Genomic DNA, 18,983 nt, shown 5'->3' with positions numbered 1-18,983 from the left:
CATTTGTTTCTGTACATTCTTTAACTACCACAGTGAAGAAGTGGATTAAGTTTTTTATTAGATGATGGGTGGACAGTCCTAGGAATTCCACTAGGAATGTTGAACTTGGCTTTGTGTGACCAAGCAGGGAATTTGGTTCCGGCTCCTGTCAGGGAGAAGTGAATGCTGATGGCTTGTGAATTGTTATTGTCCCAAGGCAACAACTGAGAAGGCAGGAATGGGTGAAGCCTCAGCTCTTCCTGCCTAAGTAGAAATGAAACTGGGTGAGGCAATGTCTATTGCCCTACTGTTCTTCTACTGTTCGTAGAAGAGTAGAAGTCCTTTGCAGCAGAAGCAGTAGGTCTCCCCCGAATGGAAAAGGTTGCCCAGAGAAGCTGTGGCTGCCCCATCCCTGGCAGACCATTCTGTGATTCTATCAGGGGGCTGGAACTAGATGAGCTTTAATCATAAAAGCATAGAATGGTTTGGGTTGGAAAGGACCCTAAGATCATCCAGTTCCGAGCCCCTGCCACAGGCAGGGACATCTCACACTAGAGCAGCTTGCTCCAAACCCTGTCCAACCTGGCCTTGAACAGTGCCAGGGATGGGGCAGCTACAGCTTCTCTGGGCAACCAGTGCCAGTGCCTCAGCACCCTCACAGGGAAGAAATTCTGCCTTAGATCTAACCTGACCTTCCCCTGTTTCAGTTTGAACCCATCACCCCTTGTCCTATCGCTACAGCCCTGATGAAGAGTCCCTCTCCAGCATCCTTGTAGCCTCCTTCAGACACTGGAAGCTGCTCTGAGGTCTCCACGCAGCTTCTCTTCTCTAGGCTGAGAAGAGTGTTCTCAGCCTGTCTCCATACAGGAGGTGCTCCAGCCCCTGAGCATCCTCGTGGCCTCCTCTGGACTTGCTCCAACAGCTCCATGTCCTTCTGATGTTGAGGACACCAGAGCTGCACACAGTGCTGCAAGTGGGGTCTCACAAGGGCAGAGCAGAGGGGCAGGATCACCTCCCTCGACCTGCTGCTCTCCCTGCTTTTGATGCAGCCCAGCACACAGCGGGGTTCTGGGCTCAAGCGCGCACTGAAGCCGCTCATGTTCAGTTTCTCATCAACCAACACCCCCAAGTCCTTCTCCTCAGGCTGCTCTGAATCCCTTCTCTGCCCAACCTGTAGCTGTGCCTGGGATTGCCCCGACGCAGGTGTAGGACCTTGCACTTGGCTTGGTTGAACTTCATGAGGTCCTTAAACTCTTATTGTATGTAACTGTTGACTTTTCAGAGATAACTACTGTTATCCTTGCACGTCCACATTCAAGAAGCAGCCGTATATTGTGCTGCTCTTCAGACCCATCTGTCTAAAACACATGCATCGATAACCAAAGCAAAGGCCATCAGGTATGTTTTAAATGTGCCTTGTATTTTTGCTTGATCTTGATGAGTGATGCTGAATGAATCGCATTTGAAAACCAAGATATTGTTTAAAATCCTATTAGCAATGCTAGGAAATCTTAGGATACGTGTAAAGTCGCTGCAGCCTGGGGAAGTGCGTTACACATAAGTCTTTGTGAGCACGAAACAGTGTCATTTTCACCTCCTGAAGAATTGCTGTATACAAGCAAATTTTTGTCACTCATTTTCAGTATTGGCAGTAAATTTGTTAACATAGAAGACATTCAAATTGTGATATTCTGGTTTGGTTTAAATGATCGTGGTTTGTTGTGTTGTTTTTTTTACCCTGTGGCAAAACCTTAAGAAAACTTAATAATTACATTTTCTCTGAGGACAAACCCTATTCTAAATTTGTAGTAGCTGGAATTCAAGTAGGAGCTCTAAATTCTCATTAACGCTTCTTCCAAGAGCAGATGTCAGCTTCAACTCCAATTTTATCAATTCATTTAGCTCAGAAAATGAGGTGCATGGAGAATATGAGTGTTGATCATTTCTTCAGCTGCGCGTCTACAGCTTTTGATAATAAGATCCTTCTCAGCTCATGGGAAAACATGTCCTAAATACGCTTTAGATTTTGCAGGTCTTTGAAGCAGGACATCAGAGAGTTTTGTTTGCAATCAAATTCAGGTGCTTTAATTCAGAAATTATGAAGTAATTAAGGATGAACGATGAAAATGATCTTTGTGTCTTCAAGTAAAGAAATCTTCATTCCACAGTAATATGATGGAAGTCAAAGCCCATTGAGGCTTGAAGGTGAAGGCAGGGGTTAATATTAGCAATTCAGAGCTTTCTTTACTAGCTTTTATATCACGATGCTTTCCAATTTCCTATTTTTCAAATCCCTTTTCTTAGACTTTGCCATACTTTTCACATGGCAAAGACTGAACAGCTGTCAGATAATGATGGATCTTAAAATGCGCTTGTCCCACCAGATCTCAAAGGGTCTGTATAGAGCAACTTCGCAAACTGCGCCCAGAGCCATCTCAAGTTTCAGAGAAGTTTTAATCATTCATAGTCAGTAATGCCAACACGCCGAATGACAGGGAGATAACGTGAGAGGAAAGGGGCCTTTTGTGTTGGGATGGAGATAAACCTGTTTGTTTACCGGTCCATGAGATTCTGTAGCAGATACCTTAAGGTTTTCTGGTACAGTAAGAAAGCAATATTTTGTATGATATCAAAGATATGTGATTTCCTGGTTCTTTCGCAGAGTCATTTCAGGAGATAAATGTAGCAATCTTTTTCACCAAGATTCATGTTACTACCAGTTAGCTGCAAAGTGGCACGGCTGTCCTCTGTTTTAAGGAGAAATATAAGGCTAATAAATTAATGGCTAGGAATAGCATGTTTGAGGACAAATCCGAGCTGGATGTATTGATGGGACTTCTGAGTAATAGTGCTGGACTCCATGGGGATACCCTTGAGCCAGGGAGAACAGAATTAAGTGACATCTGCTGAAATTATACTTCTGAAGGGCCCTGCACTTGCTTTTATGCCCTGAGAGCCCTAATCGTGACAGATTTACCTCCTATTTTACAATATAGTTGGTGTAGGATACAGGCAGCCTGGCTGCATCAAAAGGAGAAATAAATGCCCACTGGAATGGAAAATCCATGTCCAGGAAGCTTCTTTTCTATCATTTACACCGAGGTAGCCATGAGTGACATCAGTATTTGAATTTCCTGTGGTTGGCTTAGGAGCTGTGTGTTTGTTGCCTGCTATGGCAGAGGTGAGGCATTCTTGCTGATCCAGAGAGACCACAGTGTAATTCTGGTGTAACTCAGGAGCTGCGGAGCCTCTCCTTGCTCCCAAGCATGGACCGCACTGAGCTCTCTGAAGGCACTAGTGAACACTCGGTGTTTGAGAGCAAAAAAGTGCAGGTTGAGGGTGGATGAGGGAGAGCAGAATGATTAGAAATGATAGTCACTATTATGCTGAACGACATTTGAAAACGAGAAGCTTGAAAACCCCCTTAGCTGCTGATTTGTGTCGCAGTTATCCTTCAAGGCACGCAATGACAAACTGCTGAGAGATATTAACTCGGCTGCTAATGCCCATGGAGGAGCACCAACTGAAGCATTAATCTTGTTTTGTGGCTTTTGTCAGTGTTGCATAAAGGTAGGTGTATTGTAATTGATCTCCAAACCAGAAAGGGAATGTTAATATGTAGCTAGTGGCAGAATAGTCAAAATAAAGACCCATGGGATAATAGAAAATCCTTTGTTCACCCAGGGAAAGATTTACAACTTCCTCAGCTAGTTGAGAACACAACACGATTATATTGTCAGGTTTTAGTAATTTTACACTGATGTGTAGGAAATCAACTGCAAACCACCCAATAGCCTGATAAATTCATTTGGGCCCAGATCCACTAAATGACTGTGAATATTTCTTGACACCCTGAGTATAAAATTGCAGTTCTCAAAGCTCCTATTCAGCTCCCCTCTAATGATGACAGTGAGACAAAGCGGTAAGTGCCTATGATATTGCTGATACTCACGTTGCTTCTCGCATGCTCAGAAGCACCTTACCCTTGATAGAACCTATCTCATGCCCAAACTCTTCATCTCATGCCCAAACCCCATCATTACTCACAAACCTGTTTGCCTCTATGGCCTCTGGGGCTCGTTCCAGTTCGTTCTAGGTGTGGGTTGTGTGCTGCACAGACACTGGCAGCAAGAGGCATTATTTTTCAGACCACAGCTTCCATGGATGACAGTGTGGGGACTGGCAGTATCTGCTGTCCAGCTAGTAGAAGGTTGGTGGTTGCAGCATGCCTCCAGGCTATGGAGGACCCCAGCCTGTACCTGGAGCATTGGGAATGCTGTCTGCAGACAGGAGTGAGGAAAGCTGGGCTCACTGTTGAGTCGAAGTTTGCAGCGAGAAAGCACACTCTTTGTGCACGCGCTCACATGTGGTAACCTGGATATCAGTCCCAAGGACTGCGGAACCCCAAGGATCGCTCATACTATTTTATCCAGGGAATGTTTCGTGCAAATGACGTTTGCACGTACCTTCAGTATTGTCCTTAGTCCTCAGTCTATCCAGAGTTATCCTCCATTATAGAATCATAGAATAGTTAGGGTTGGAAAGGACCTGAAGATCACCCAGTTCTCTTGTGAGCCAACACATCTGCTTTCGTACAAATCAGAGTGAAGGTGAAGAAGAGCCCTTCATCCCTCAGTCTGATTGATACTGCTTTGGGAGGTGTGGATTTGAATTCCATTTTTCCCCCAGGTTTCCAGCTCTCTGGGTGAATGCTCTAGCCACAGACCCTGGGATAAAAGGGGACAACGGTGTACCTCTGTGGTCATGTTGAACTGCAGCAAGTCCTGGGTTGACAGCGGTGATTCCCAACTTCAGGAAACCCAGACAGGTGTCAGATTTAGGATATGACTTTCTGCAGTTGTAGTGGGCCAACGCTGTGAGTCAACGCTCTTCTGGGTCGCCTGCATTGAACGGGGAGCACAGGATTCGACCACAGTGCTGTGAATTCCATTGATGAACAAGATGCTGAAAATTAGGAAACACAGTGCTCAAACGCCAGCGATGAATGAATCCCTCCTTATATCTAAGCCTCTGTAATACATTGGAGCTAGAGAACGAGCAGTATGTGATGTGACATTAAGCACATTACACATCATCCTGGGTCGGACCCTTGGTTGATAGAGCCTGATGTAAGTCCTTTGAGTTCAGCATAGTGAAAAACGATTTAAGGCAGTGTAGGATGGGGATCTGGCCCAGATGTGCCAGATGTCAGGTATCCCCTTTGCTCCTGTGGTCTTGGCTGAGAAAGAGATGATGGCTCATTTCTGGTGGAAAATACAGAGTTTGATGGTGAGTAAGCTATAAGATGGCATAAAGAGAGTAACTGCCAGTAGATCATAAAACGTTGGCAAAAGAGAATGTAAATGGGAGCCCTGTACTTGCTCACACAGCACATTTGGTGGTAAGGCTTTTAATCATCTCAAACCAGTAATGCAGATGTCCCATGTTTCATGTGAAACAGAAGTAACTGTGAACAGGTCAGTGGAAAATCCATAACTGTGCCTCTGTAGGACTTCTCATGGATGGACAAACATCCCTTAGCACAGGATCAGGGCCATAATGGGCAAATCTCCCTTTCCAGAAAGCCACTTTCCCCCTGCCTTCATCAGGATGGTAGATTCACTCAGTAGTATCTATTTGACATTTACCATCTCAGATACCACACTTGTGTCTCTGTGATAGAAGATGTGTGATGTGGTAGCAGCCTCGCATTAGTGCAGCTCTCAAGTTCAAACAGAGCCTGATGTCTTCTTCTGTAAAAGCAGGTTCTAATTTTTGTTAGCTACCCCTTAATTTTCCACCTGTGAACGCATTCCCCATAATTCTATTGTATCAGCTGTTACACAGATTAGCTGATTTGCGCGCTCTGCCAAGCTTAACCGAGAAGATTTAAGTCTGCAGGTCACATTTATTAGCAGAAGCAATACTCCTGGGGGACGTTTGCTTCATTTTTCATCTTTAAGTAGACAGGACTGCCAAAAAATTAAGCATACTTGTCTAAGAGGGAGCGAGGAGTCAGTAAAAGCATTAGTGAAGTAGCAGTGATTTCAAAATCACTTCTTATGTATCGATTTTGAACCATTGGAGAGAAACACTGTGATATTTCTGGTAAAGCGTTGTGAAGAAATGTACATCATTTGCCAAGCAAATCCCCACTTAGCTTTCTGTGGTTATCTAATCCCTAGATTTCCAGTGTCTGAGAATTAATCCCTTCCAACAATTCTAGTTTTCCCCTAAAAAGCACTGTTGGTAGAAAAAGAAAGGCAGTTTCTAATTACAGGAAGCAGGACTGAGTCAGGTCTGCACCTGCAGAGATTCCAGCTTGGACCTGTGGCTTCTGATCCCGGGTCTTCACTTTCTCTGCCCCAGTTCCCAATCCACCTCTGTCAGGAGCCAGCAGGAGGGGCGATGTGTAGCCAGAGGGCTGGAATCGTGGCTGGGCATGACTGAGCTGCAGAGGGCAGACAGGATGTGAGGAGATGTTTCCTTCTTGTGAGATCAGAGCAGTCATGCGGGATATCCTTCAGGAAAAAGTACGTTATTAGATGTATTGTGCACTTTCACCAACAGTGGGTCCTAATATATATAACAGCAGGGTTTTTCAGAAGTATCTATCTCACACGCTAATAAAGTGGTATCTCAGTGTATCACTGAGAAAAAGGGGTGCTTTCATGTCCAATGCAGTTTGAGAAACAATGAAGTTAAATTCTTCGCCATGGTTTTCTAAGGATGGAGGAATTGAGACGACGTGGAAGTTTCACTGGCTGCAGTCTCACTCTAACAATGTTATTCCTCAGCAGCAACAGGATGGCTAGAGATGAAAAAGCAGCTACCCCTTCAGCTGGATGATGCTAGGGGGTTAGAGCAGTTTGCCTTTCCCTGGTGTTAGACATGTACGACAGCAGTGAGAAATCAGCGCGATAAGCACAACCGCAGGCAACATGGGCCCAGGGCACCAGGCAGCTCCCCGCAAGCACTGCCCTTCAGGCAGGAGCACGCTGCTCACACTGAAGATGTGCTCTGCTAAAAGCATTACCATAAGGCAAAGTGCTGAGGCATCACATGTTTTAACATGCTAGGGACACAATACTTGTAATACTTGAGAAGTACGTGAGAGCATTAGAATGTAAGATACCATTGGTTTATTTCAGTGTTTATTGAAGAAGTCTTCATGCCATGATGGATTTCCCGAAAAAGGAGTGATTGTCCCACCCGAATACTCTTGAAATCCTAGCAAAATGCTGCTTACCACGTTACCTACCCAAAATAAGACATGTTTTACTGCAAACTGCAGATGTTCCTGCAAGGTGATCCCAATTAGTCCAGCTCCTTTCCTAACTAAGTGAAGAGCATCATCAGCCCTCAAATGAGCCAGTTGGACACTGTAAGACAATAAAATCTCAACTGCTCTAGCATGTAAAGGTGTAATGAAGGAAAACAACACAAATCCTGGATGTGTGAGGAGCGGGAAGACAGTTTCTGACATGCTGATGGGAAATAACTTAATTTCAGCAAAATATCATGAGCCCATTACTGAGTGGAAAATTTGGTGTTGACTGTGGCTTGTGATACGTGAATTTAAAGATGTTTGCGTTTAGAAGAAGCGCTGTTCATTGTCTTGCTGCTTGCAAATGGGTCTTCTTTATAAATCACCATTAAGATCCTGCGAGTGTATTCTCTGCCCCTGAATTACAGATCTGTCTTCTAACAAAAGGAGAGTGCTGCAGAAAACAAGTGTCAGCCAGCTCCTGCTGAGCTTGTGCAATGGTTTCCTTGTTATCTGATGGAAGCTGAAATAAAACAACGGATCCTGAAATGTGTTTGTTCACATAAAATGCCACCGGTGTATGTCTGCCATGGGTTGCTCCTTTCGGGTTTGAGGCAGCCTAGAGGCAATAATACACGTTTGTCTACGAGGCTTGCTGTAGATAAAACGGCACGTCAGATTCATCGTGAAAAGGAGTCTTGGTTTGTAATGACAACGATGGCCACGCTTCCCCAGGTTTTTACTCCTGTCTCTTTCTATTACAAGCAATCATAAAGAAATTCCCCGGGAAACTTTAGTTTTTTGTACTGTCAGCCAAACTAGGTGCATCAGTATATCATTTTAATCAAAGGTAGCTACAACAGGTAGAAAAAATCAGTACTAGCTATGGCTTGTATTAATATAGAGTACGAATAACTTTTTACTTGACCGTTTTCTCGTATTTATCCCCAGATCTGCCATTGGGAAGCTGGGAGCAGAGGTGTTTGAAGCCGTGTACAGCTATCTCAAGCAAGCGAGACAGCAGGATGCCAGTGAGGAGGAGATCAGGAGACACCTGGAGAAGATGGTTTCTAGAGCAAGCGATTGCTTTGAAGTGGATCAGCTTCTGTACTTTGAGGAGCAGCTACAGGCTTCAGAATCACATCTTCAGCTGTAAAAGATGTGTCAGTAACAGGGCTAGAAAAGGTAACGGGGAGTGAAGGTGTCTTCTTCACGTCAGCCAGCAAGTATGGGAGGTATTTGGAGGAACCACTGAAGGTAACGTAGTACATAAGCATGTGGGTAAACTCCATCTGAGAATCCACACCGCAGTGAGAAGTGCATAACTGTGGTGCAGGATACAGGGACAGGAAGAACAACTGTTTGCTTGTCACTATTCCTTGTTCAAAAGGACTGCATTTAATCTGTGTGACTTTCAAGTGAGCTGTGACAATACGTTCATAAGTGTATATTTATATACCCATGAATGCTCAGATAGACAGGTATGTATATGCATAGAGGCAGAAAGATGTCTGGCCATCTACCATGTGTGTGTGAATGTATAGAGGCAGAGGCATGAGGCCTGAGCCGTATCTCACTATGTTAGACAGGAATCCTTACTGCAACTTCTGAGAGTTTTGGATCAAATTCATTGTACACAGACGGAACAATAAACTGATTATTTTTGGCTTGTACATGGCTCCTGGTAATGTTTTTTTCTCATGTAATGCTTATCCTCCCTTCTGCATATGCATCACACTTTTGCTGATTTCAATTGCATATCATGCTCTGACTATATACCTGATGTTTTCCTTCTGCTTCTTCCTTCTTTATTCTGCATTCCGAGCTCCTTCATCCCCCTGTATAAAACACTAAAGGATAGCAGTGATACAGGTCTACAAAGGAATCTCAAATGAATTTTTAAGCATTGAATCCTTATGCTTCCTGCTTTTCTGCCCCTACTCTTAAAGGACTCAGGAAATGAATGAGATAAATTAAAAGAAATTCATAATATGAATGTAAAAAAACCATTGCTATTTGACCTGAGATCACTTAAAGCTAAAGGTACTGATATTTACAGCAAACTAAACAGTTCTTCTGATGCATCTTTGTGACACGCTCTGAGAGACTCAGAGGGAAAGGTAAGTCGGGTCCTCTTAATCTATCTGGGCAGCAACACAAACTGAGGAAGCAAAGGACATGCCCAACTACAAAACCTGTGGCATTATAGTCCTAGCTCAAAGAAACTCCACAGCCTTCTCACTGTTGTGTCTGTGTACCTGCTTCCAGGATTTTTGCACGTGAGTTCATTCAAGACCATTTAAAACCACAAGCGCTGAAGTCCAAGGTACGCGAGGAGCGCTTGGATGTTGCAGGGACTAAAACATTCACAAAGCAAACAAGAAGTAACCAACAAACGGTGAGAATAATGTCAGGGGGGCATTATTAAATGTCTACGTATCAAACTCAACGGGAAACTTTTCATCTTCGAACTGTAGTTAACACCCAGAGATAAACCCCATGGATTAGACAGAAATCCTTACGTTGCTGCTCCTATTGAGGGTCACTTCAGAAAGGTGGCAGGTTACATTATATGCCTTAGTTTCTACTCTCATTTCCCAATAAATACCTTTTCCAGATCTCATCTCTTCCAAAATACTCAGCAATACTGGTTGGGTTTGAAATCGCTCCATCCAGACCAGACCTGGCTCTGTTTTAGAGACAATAAGGTCTATCCTTTCCAGAAGTTGAGAAAACCCAATGAATTTGTCTTCTGTTACTCTCCTTTCCGTGATCTCGGGGAGGATATGCATCAGGAGTTCCATAGCTGGCTTTTGGTTTGTTTTTACTGGTGTTTAAAGGCCTTGGAGTAATCTGTGCTTACGCAGCTGCGCAGTAAGTAGCCATCAATGGGGACTTTGTGTGCCGTAGTTTTCTGTTTTCCAACATATAAGAACCAAATATTATCATCATGTTAGTATTATCTTGTACTGTTCTTGGTTTGTGTTACATTACCATAAACAGTGCACAAACACGCACGTCTCCTGTCAGAGTTTCTCTTTAGGTCATCACTGGCTAAAAATCCGCTCGTCTTAAATACTTTGGACTAAAAAGATCAAGGAAGTGTTTATAAAATGTCTACAGATGTATGAATCAAACACTGTGACAGAGAACAGCTTATACACCCATGGGTAGAGAGGTTTGTGCCATAGTGCCAGATGCAGCGTCTCTGCTGAGCTTCAGGAAGATGCATTTGATACAGTGGGATTGAGTATTAGAGGAAACAGCATTTATTGAGATGCCATGCTGATAACCTCTATGTCTGGTTATCAGATCAATTATTTTTTCTGCGATCAAGATTAGTATAAAAAGTGTAAGTTCAGATCTTGTGTAAGGTACATGTTAGTTTGCAGTTTTCTTTTGCTTTCTGGGGGAAAAGGGTTTAAGATGACAAAAACCCTCCTTAAATCCTTATCTTTTATATATGAAATGCATTTGATTTGTGAAAACATAAACAACATACAAGCAAGTTCATTTCCAGCAAAATCCCATTGCTGGTGGTCATTAGTAGAAACCTAAAAGGAGGGAGAAGGATTGTTATTATCATGGATCTTCAGGAATAGAAAAGCAACAGAGCTGCTGGAAGTAAATGTGAGGCAATAAATGTAAAGCCATTAGGTTGCTGTGGATAGGGCTTTATAAAAGGTCCCGTTTGACCTACATATTTGTACTAAAAGCATCACAAGCATCAGGCAATCTTGCTGCTTTTCTATAGACCCTCCTAAAAATGCTACAAGCTGTATTACTTGATGCAGAGATATTGCAAACAAAGGAAGTAAGTTGAGTGAATACTTTGAGACCTTGAACCTGGTAGAAAGGTGCTTGAACTGTAAAGGCAAAAAGAACACTTGAGTTTTTCCATGAGAAATTGAACTGTCAACATCTTGTCCACAACTGGATTAGGAGGCTGATCAATTTATCTGTCACAGCAAACAAAAAGTAAGTCCATTCTTAGAGGTGACTGGCCTGCCGGGTAATCCTTAGAAGGCACCAGAGTTCCCTCTCTGTAAGGTGAATTAGAGGTTTCCAAGATGTGAAAATCCTGCCTGCAGGAAAGGACCACCCTTCCTACAGGACCTGGCTCTGCAGGTGCTGCCTTGGGACCACTGATGGAGCCTCAAGCAGAAACACAGGTGAAAGAAAGCTAGAAAACAGCAAAACAGGTTTATGGATAACACTAAGAGCGAACTTTCAGTGCACTATAGGTGCAACCAGTGTTATCTGAAGGAATTTACCGGACAAGAGAATAAAAGCTCCACCAGGAGGTTCATTTGGAGACAGGAATGGCAGGCAAGTAAGCATACTAGATTTCATATTTTCTTTGTGATATGTATTCACAGCACATCAGAACCTGAAAAGCCTTTAGTATGTCTTCCTGAAAAACTGTGTTTTTCGGGAGAGAGAGGTACAGCAGACAGTTCTCTGCAGATGCCTATCCATGGTAAGTAGAAGTGTCATGAAAATACAGTCCCCAGCTGCTGATTTGGCTGATGATCGTTACTGCTCAGGCATATGACTGTTGTGACGATAACTCTACCCAGATGTCTGGTTATACATAAGAAGAGCTGGGAACAGCAAAGACAAATACAGTTATGTACGGACTTGTCAGGGACTGGGTGTGGGGAAGGGTTGGAATAAGAAGAAAAGGGTTGTAGGTTCCTTCTTCTTGTACATTCTTCTCATACACATAATTCCAGCACCCGGTCCTAGTTATTTTTGTCACTTCTTTATGGTTGAGGGAATGAAGGGAGAGTGAATGGTTTTCTGAAGGCCCCTGGAATACCTGGAGTGAGACTAGGAGTGAAATCCTATCAGGAAACCTTGACCTCAAGTCCAGTGGTCAGCGCAAGCAAAGACATGCAAATGCTTCTGGTGCCATACATCTGCAGGTCCAGTTCTCTTTTATCTGCATTATAATATGCCCGTCATGGCTGGAAAGATAATTAGCGCTTGCAGGTAATTTGCCATGTTAGCAACGCAGACAGGATCCAGTCTTAGGTTGCTCACAAATGGCTTGTTACGGGCACCTGGTTTTTAGTATTCTCACACTGTGTAGCCACAAAAACAGACCTTTAGATGGCTGGTTTAAAAGCACAGCCCTCGGGTGAATATTTAGCTATTCCACTGGATGGCCCCCGGCCAAGGATTCCCAATGTTTTGCACAGAGACTGTCTTCCCACAGGTCAAATGGGCTCTGTTTCATTGTCACCTTCATTAACACTTGGCTAGCTGCTATCAGAGTACAAAGAAGCATACAAACAAGAAATGATACTTCCAAAGAAAAATGGCAAACGGAAAGGGAGAACATTGCTCCTTTCTACTAAACATATCTACTGGATATGTTTTAGCATTTAGGATCCACAGTCTGTCTTAGGGAGCCTGAGAGTGTTATACCTCTCTATGTGTATTTATACAGAGGAATGAGTTGTGAATATCATGAATTGTCTGTGTATTTCTTACCTGTCTCTGCATCTACACACGCACACGCAGACGTATATACACGTATAGGTATGTACATATGCACAGCACATGACCAAACCTTCAAGATACCTTTTCTCACTTGATTAACAAATGCCTGTCAACTGTGAGGAAAACAGTCCTTCAGGCAGGTAAACACACAGCTGAATGCACTTTGATGGGAAAACCCCCAAATTCACCATCAGCTGTTGCTTCAGGCATTGTATAAAACAGCCCCGAGGCAGTCTGTGCTTCAGAGATCCAAGCAGGAAGATGAGTGGAAGATGGCTCAGAGAAGCAGCCTGCAAGGTGAGTGCTCCTCTTGCTCCTCACCTGCCACTGTGTCGGGCAGTTTTGGTGTCTTGTGGGTACTGGGGGAAAGCAAGGCATGAAGAGCGATTGGATGGTTAGTGAGAAATTGAGTTTTGATAGAGAAACCCGTTGTTTCCTGATTTATGACTCTGGCTGTGCAGGTGAGTGTGTGGGTGATGGACTGTTGAAGAGGTGGTCAGGGCTGCCTGAGTGTTATGACCAATGTGTGAATCTGGGAATTGCTCTGCAACCCTCCATTGCTGCCTGCTTACCCCTCAGGGACTGCATTATTGTATCATGGCATACAGGTATTCCTTTGAGCTGTATTGTTTTGCTTCACCATCTCTAATATGAATTCTATTTACTTTCTTCATATTTGAGCCTCCTTTTACCGGCAGAGGCCCATATATTGTTCTGCATCTATGGAGGGTCAGCAGTGTGAGAGTAGTCTTAAATAATGCATTGGAGTTTGCTCCCTCTGCTTTCAGTGAGCTGCAGTAAAATGCTCCTTGGAACTGCTGTAGAGCCTTCCTAGCTTGAACTGGTTTTGCTGTCTTGTTTTGTCCTCTCTCCTCTCCACCTCCTCAAGGACAGGAAAGGAAGCAAACTCAAGATCCTCAGAGTCAGGAGGACAGATGCTGTTGTTTATTGTCCAGAGGCAATCTTTATAATCGAAAGAGACTGCTTCTCTAGTTTTGTAAGGCAATTTTGACTGTGAGCATTGTTTTCCTGATGCCTTTATGCATCTGACAAGCAGTGGCATACTCTTGCCATCCTATCTCTGCCGGTATGTTCTTTCCCCACCTCAAAATGAAGCTTGCTTGTTTTGAATGCTCTTTTGGCAGGAGCTTCACTCCTGATACTGGCAGTGAATGCTCCTGACTCCCTGGAGGCCTGGTTTTGCCAATTACTCATACCGAGAAGCGTGTCCTTTTACAAGTTGTCTTGGCAACTCGGGGCTGTGTTTCTGGAATGGGGTGCTATTTAAGCCAGTGCAAGCAAAGGCATGGAAGCGCTGCTTCCATCACCTGCAGAGGGCAGGCATCGCTGCCAGCGTGCATCACTCCCGGCTAGGGAGCACAGCAGGGCTGGAGGAACCATGGGGTTTGCCGCATTCGAGGCGATGGGCGTCCAGGAGGCAGCAGAGCGCTTGTTCCTGGGCTGGGGAGCTCACGAACCTTCCTGGATTCACATCCAGAGCCCGCTTGCTGTTCTGAGCTAATACTACAATTGTCAGAGAGGGAGCAAAAGAGCTCTCCTGAAGACAATGACTCTCCAGACTACCTAATGACTGCTTAATGAGTGTCTAAGCACTGCACCATTATCGAATTTTAATTGCCTTCTTTCTGCCTTCGTGCTATAAAGTGAAGAAGGAGCAATCGCTGCATGTAATGAGGGCAGATGATTAAAAAGTAATACCTAAGAGACACGCAGGCATTTGTGGGAAAGACAGCAAGAATGATGTAAGGAGGGAAAGCACCACTGCTCTGTGCCTCTTCAGATAAGAAGTACATCAGTGAAAAACTGAAGTTGTTTTCAGCATGGCCTATCAGAAAAATAGATTATTTTATAGCAGTGAGGCAATTAAAGTTATACCGAATGAAATCTCGGTTAACGAGTGATGTATGGAAAATCCAATCCACGTCACCAGGTCGGCGCAGATGGGCCGTTCAGAGTTTGTTCTTTAGCGTTGTGCCCTTCCTGATGTATTCTTAGGTTATTTAGTAAATGAATCTGCATTAGTTTGAGCAGGACGCAACACAAAGGCCCAAATGAAAGGGGAGAAACTGAGCCCTAAATCCCTACAGCATTCGAACAATGTGCTTAGCTTTGGGCGCCAGCCCCACTGCTGCACAGTCGCCAGCAGGGGACACTGGTCTGTAGTATCAATCGAAACACAGCACATAAATGCTCCTCAATGAGGTAGGTCTTGAGAGCTTGAAGCCCCAGCTTGAAAGCAACAGTCATTCAGAGATCTGAGAAGAGACCTTGACCAGTGCTGCAGCCTGGTGGTCTGATCAGTTTAACTAAATCAATATAGATTTATATAATTGAAAGATCAAATAAATGTAATTAAAATGCACCTAGATCATCTGGAGACCTGTAAGCAGAGCTTGCCCTCCCCTTTCGGTTTGTTTTGTGTGTTCATAAGTTGTCTAAACGTAAAATGCAGCCAAGTCTTTGACAGCAGGCCACCCTCCCCAGGTGGGTGAGCTCCCTTTGGCTGTATTACTTGGCTGGGTTACAGGGCCTTGCATCACTGATTTCCACCCCACATTGTGTTTGGTGTGATGCTCCTCCCCAGCAAGGAGCATTGGTGGCAGCGGATGAATCTGTAATTCCTTCCTTCCTTCTTAATGCCAGAAAATGATCTAAAGCAGCACTTCTCCATAAATCAAAAGAAGTCCCTATAAAGATAGATGTCAAAACACGTGGGTCTGGGGGAACACGCAGCCCATAGACGGTCCCTTCATTTCGCTCTTTTCGGCTCAGAAGGATGTGCATTTGTGGTCAGTTTTATCTTAAACCAACAGAAAACTCTGACTGGGTGTTGATGTCTGTCACTGAGCCCATTTGTTCCTATCTGTCCCTTTCCGTGTCAGCAGGCATTAATCTGACAGGTCTCTCTGGTGCAGCTTCTTCTGCTTCTCCTCTGCTAGAGTTTCTAGTAACTGTTAATGAAACATTTTGGACTCCAGTTTTTCCATGATAAAAGAATAACCTTCCTTCCTGTCTTCCTGCCCGCCCCCTTTCTCCCTCTCCTCATTCCTCTCTGTATTTGATTCCAAGTCCCTATAACACTGCAGAAAATTCTCCATCCAAACTCCTGACAAGTGTAAAGTTTAGAGGGATGACTTCTAAGAAACTCTGGGTCAATTTTCAGGCTTTTGATTTCTTTGCCAGGTGCCTCTTACCAGACACCAGAACCAGATTCCTGTAGCTTTCCATCCTCTTGTTTTCCTTTAGTGTTTTAAGAGCTGGACCTTTCCTTTACCCTTCCCAAGTGTTCCTTACACTTAAAATTAGTTGTGAACCTCTGAAATAATCACAAACGAGAATTGTTCCTTGGGATGAAAGGCCAGCATCGAGCAACACTTCACACTTGGGAGGAAAATGCCATTCTGGCTACATAGACTCTGCAAAGCCAAACATCAGAGGCAGGAAAAGGAGAAGGTTTTTGGCTACCAAAAGAAGGAGTTCCAAGTAATGAAATATCTCGAAGGGAAGTGTGATTTGGGCATTGTTCTGAGAAAAGAAATCTGCGGTATCTTAGTATTAGCAGCACCCAAATCTAATTCTTTGTCATCAAAACACTTTTTATATAACTGTGTTTATAGTCAGAAGGGACAGGAGAAAGGTCATCCTGTTATTGTCATCGAAGGAAACACACCATTTTTCATCTTATTAATCAAAGTTTGGCAGCACAGAAATGGAAGAGACTAAAAACCTGGACAAATGGCTTTGGAGAAAACATTAATACTGCAGGAAAGTGTCTTTTTTTTTCATAGGAAAGCAGAAGAATTTGAAAATGCCTAAAGCGTGAGCAGCATCAGCTGATTGTGTAAAAATGAGCTTCAATCAACCAGGCTTTCATTTCTCAAAGAGGATGAGGCACGCTTTCAATATATTCACTTGCAATCAGAAAAACTAGACAGATTGGACTTCTTTTTGCAGCGACAGACTTGGGGATTTACAGAACCCGAGGATTTGTTGATTAAATGCCAATTACCATGAATTATAATGAGCAGTGCTCTCACACCTATGAACATTTCCATTTCTCAATTGTAGAGCAATGATTCATTCAAAGCTGCTCAAGAGCAAGTGGGGCCTCGCTTGAGGTTCCAGTTCATGTGGTTAGGTTTAGGTGAGCCACAGTGAGCTGGATGCAGTGGTCCTGTGCAGCTCTGCGCCCTGGTCCAAGGCCAGGCCAGCAGTTTCCAAGCTTTTCTACAAGGCAATGGAGACCCATACAAATGAAGGCAGAGGTAATGCTGAGATACGAAGGGTTATTGTTGCTATTCACTGCTAATGGCTTTCTACATTATTGCGGCCATTTATCCCTATTCCTTGTGTCTTTGTCATACCCTTCTTACAGGTGCAAGTTACTGTCACTGAAGACTGTAAGCAGTTTAGTGATGCTGCTACCTGCACGCAAGTTGCTCATTATGGGCTAGGAGCAGGCAGAAGAAGCCAGGTACATTATGAATCGAGCAGCTAGGCTGAGGGTTTCCAGTCACGCTCTGTGTTTGCAGCACATTTGCTTGTACCCTGGCTTCTGTTTGTGGAACCAGTACAACAGCCCTGCTGTGTAGATGTGTGCTTCCAGAGGGAACTGGGCTTGCTTTGATTAGCCTGCAGGGATGGCATCCTGAAAGCAGCACACTGTGAGCTCAAATGCTGTGTGTTTTTCCACACACCCCCCTCCCCTTTAGCCTCTAAACACCCATAAATACCCGCTAGCCTCAACACTCATTGTGGAGAGAAGACAAAAACTCACTAGGCGTTCAGGTGAGCTTTAGGCATTTATTCTTTTGCTCTTGGATTTGCAGCTTTCTGCTTCTCTTTCTCTGCATAGGTACAGCAGAAGTTGCTGTCCAGGCATAGCGATGACTTCTCAGTCACCGCTGCTGGTTGTGCCTCCCCTCTGTCTGCTCTGTGGGTAGGAAGGAATAGTGCGTTCATGCAGCTTCCTCCTGAAGTCAGTAGATGCTGATGTTTCCGAGAACGATCTGTATGAAAATGTATAAGGAAACTTGAGGGGAAGTTCTGGAAGTTTCTGGGAATGGGATGCAGATGAGCAGAGCATAAAGAAGGAGGAAGCAGAATGCCTTCAGGAGAGTTGTAGACCTCAAACCCAGTCTGATAAATGAGGTGAAATACTTTTCCTCTTCAGTAGGAAGCCCCGAAAAGGATGCATTTCTGAAGCGAGAAGAAAGCGCTACCATCCAGTGGGTATCTGTTAACGTTTAAAGTTCTTTTTCAAACAAAACAGCAATTTGGAGTACCAATAAGACCATCAAATTGCCATGCTTTTGAAATTCAGATAGGCCTGACATGGCTTACCTCCTGTTTCCAACAGCTGTTGTCATTAGGTCCCATCTCTTAAGTCATATGATTTCAGCCAGAGCTGCAGGGAAGGTGATCTTCCTAATCCTATGCAGCAAACCCGAGTGTTGCTGAGCTTGCCTGAGTTTATAACTGGCTCTGATGAGTTTAATGTGAGCCATCATACATAACAGAGCAGAGTTTCCCAGGATAATAAGATATACAGAAGCAGGAATGATTCTTTTCGTGTTACTATAGCGAGTGTCTTTCATTGCAGTGGCACCGTGAGGAATTTAAGTTCAATTCAGCATAAAGCCCTTGATCTGGCAGCAGGCTGACTGTAGGCTGTTTGAATTACTCCTTTGTTTTAAGGTTCAGCTTACGCTCTTCAGCAAATGGTTGTAAATGAAATATCGGTTCCTTCATGAAGGGAACTTAGGGAAAATGCACCATGGATAAAGAGTGCACTCTCGTATGTTACCCTTGTTAAGTAGGTTTTGTGTTATGGCTTTACCCAGAGGCTGGATCACCGTGTTCCTGTTTGGCAGCAGAGCCACCTTCAGAAGGTGTAGAGGTGAAAAGAACAAGTTATGGCAGGTGACAGGACAGGTGAAAGTCAAAGGTGCTGGCTGATGAATAGGAGAAATGCGACTGCTCTCATAGGCATGAACTTGATGTGGTAACGAAGGAATAGAGCTAAATTCAGGAACTCTTGAGGCTCTGGTTGGAGTCTGATGTGCTCTATGGGTTGTATAGGACAAGGGAATCGCTGTGCGTGGATGTACGTCATAGCTAATCATGAGCACGGTTTGACTCGGACTCGCACAGAGTGTGTCGTTCCATAGCGACCTGTGGTTAGTTTTGTTCAGCACCGGGTGATTTC

At 44.0% G+C, this 18,983-nt stretch overlaps 1 protein-coding gene across 3 annotated transcripts in view; it reads left to right on the top strand.

Annotated features, from left to right (window-relative positions):
- The window catches only part of NEK11 (NIMA related kinase 11), a 69,252-nt gene extending 60,342 nt beyond the window's left edge, over positions 1 to 8,910 (top strand). For all 3 annotated transcript variants that reach the window (XM_062621860.1, XM_062621862.1, XM_062621861.1), the window contains one exon: positions 8,198 to 8,910. In XM_062621860.1, coding sequence (XP_062477844.1) covers positions 8,198 to 8,402 — 205 coding nt within the window. In that variant the 3' untranslated portion in view covers positions 8,403 to 8,910. The remainder of the gene's footprint in view (positions 1 to 8,197) is intronic.
- Positions 8,911 to 18,983: the final 10,073 nt, after the last annotated feature.

This window comes from Pezoporus occidentalis, unplaced genomic scaffold, assembly GCF_034315485.1.
Source record: "Pezoporus occidentalis ecotype Australia unplaced genomic scaffold, CSIRO_AGI_Poc_V1 ctg235, whole genome shotgun sequence".
NCBI lineage: Eukaryota > Metazoa > Chordata > Aves > Psittaciformes > Psittacidae > Pezoporus > Pezoporus occidentalis.
This window is presented reverse-complemented; position numbering and strand designations above follow the sequence as displayed.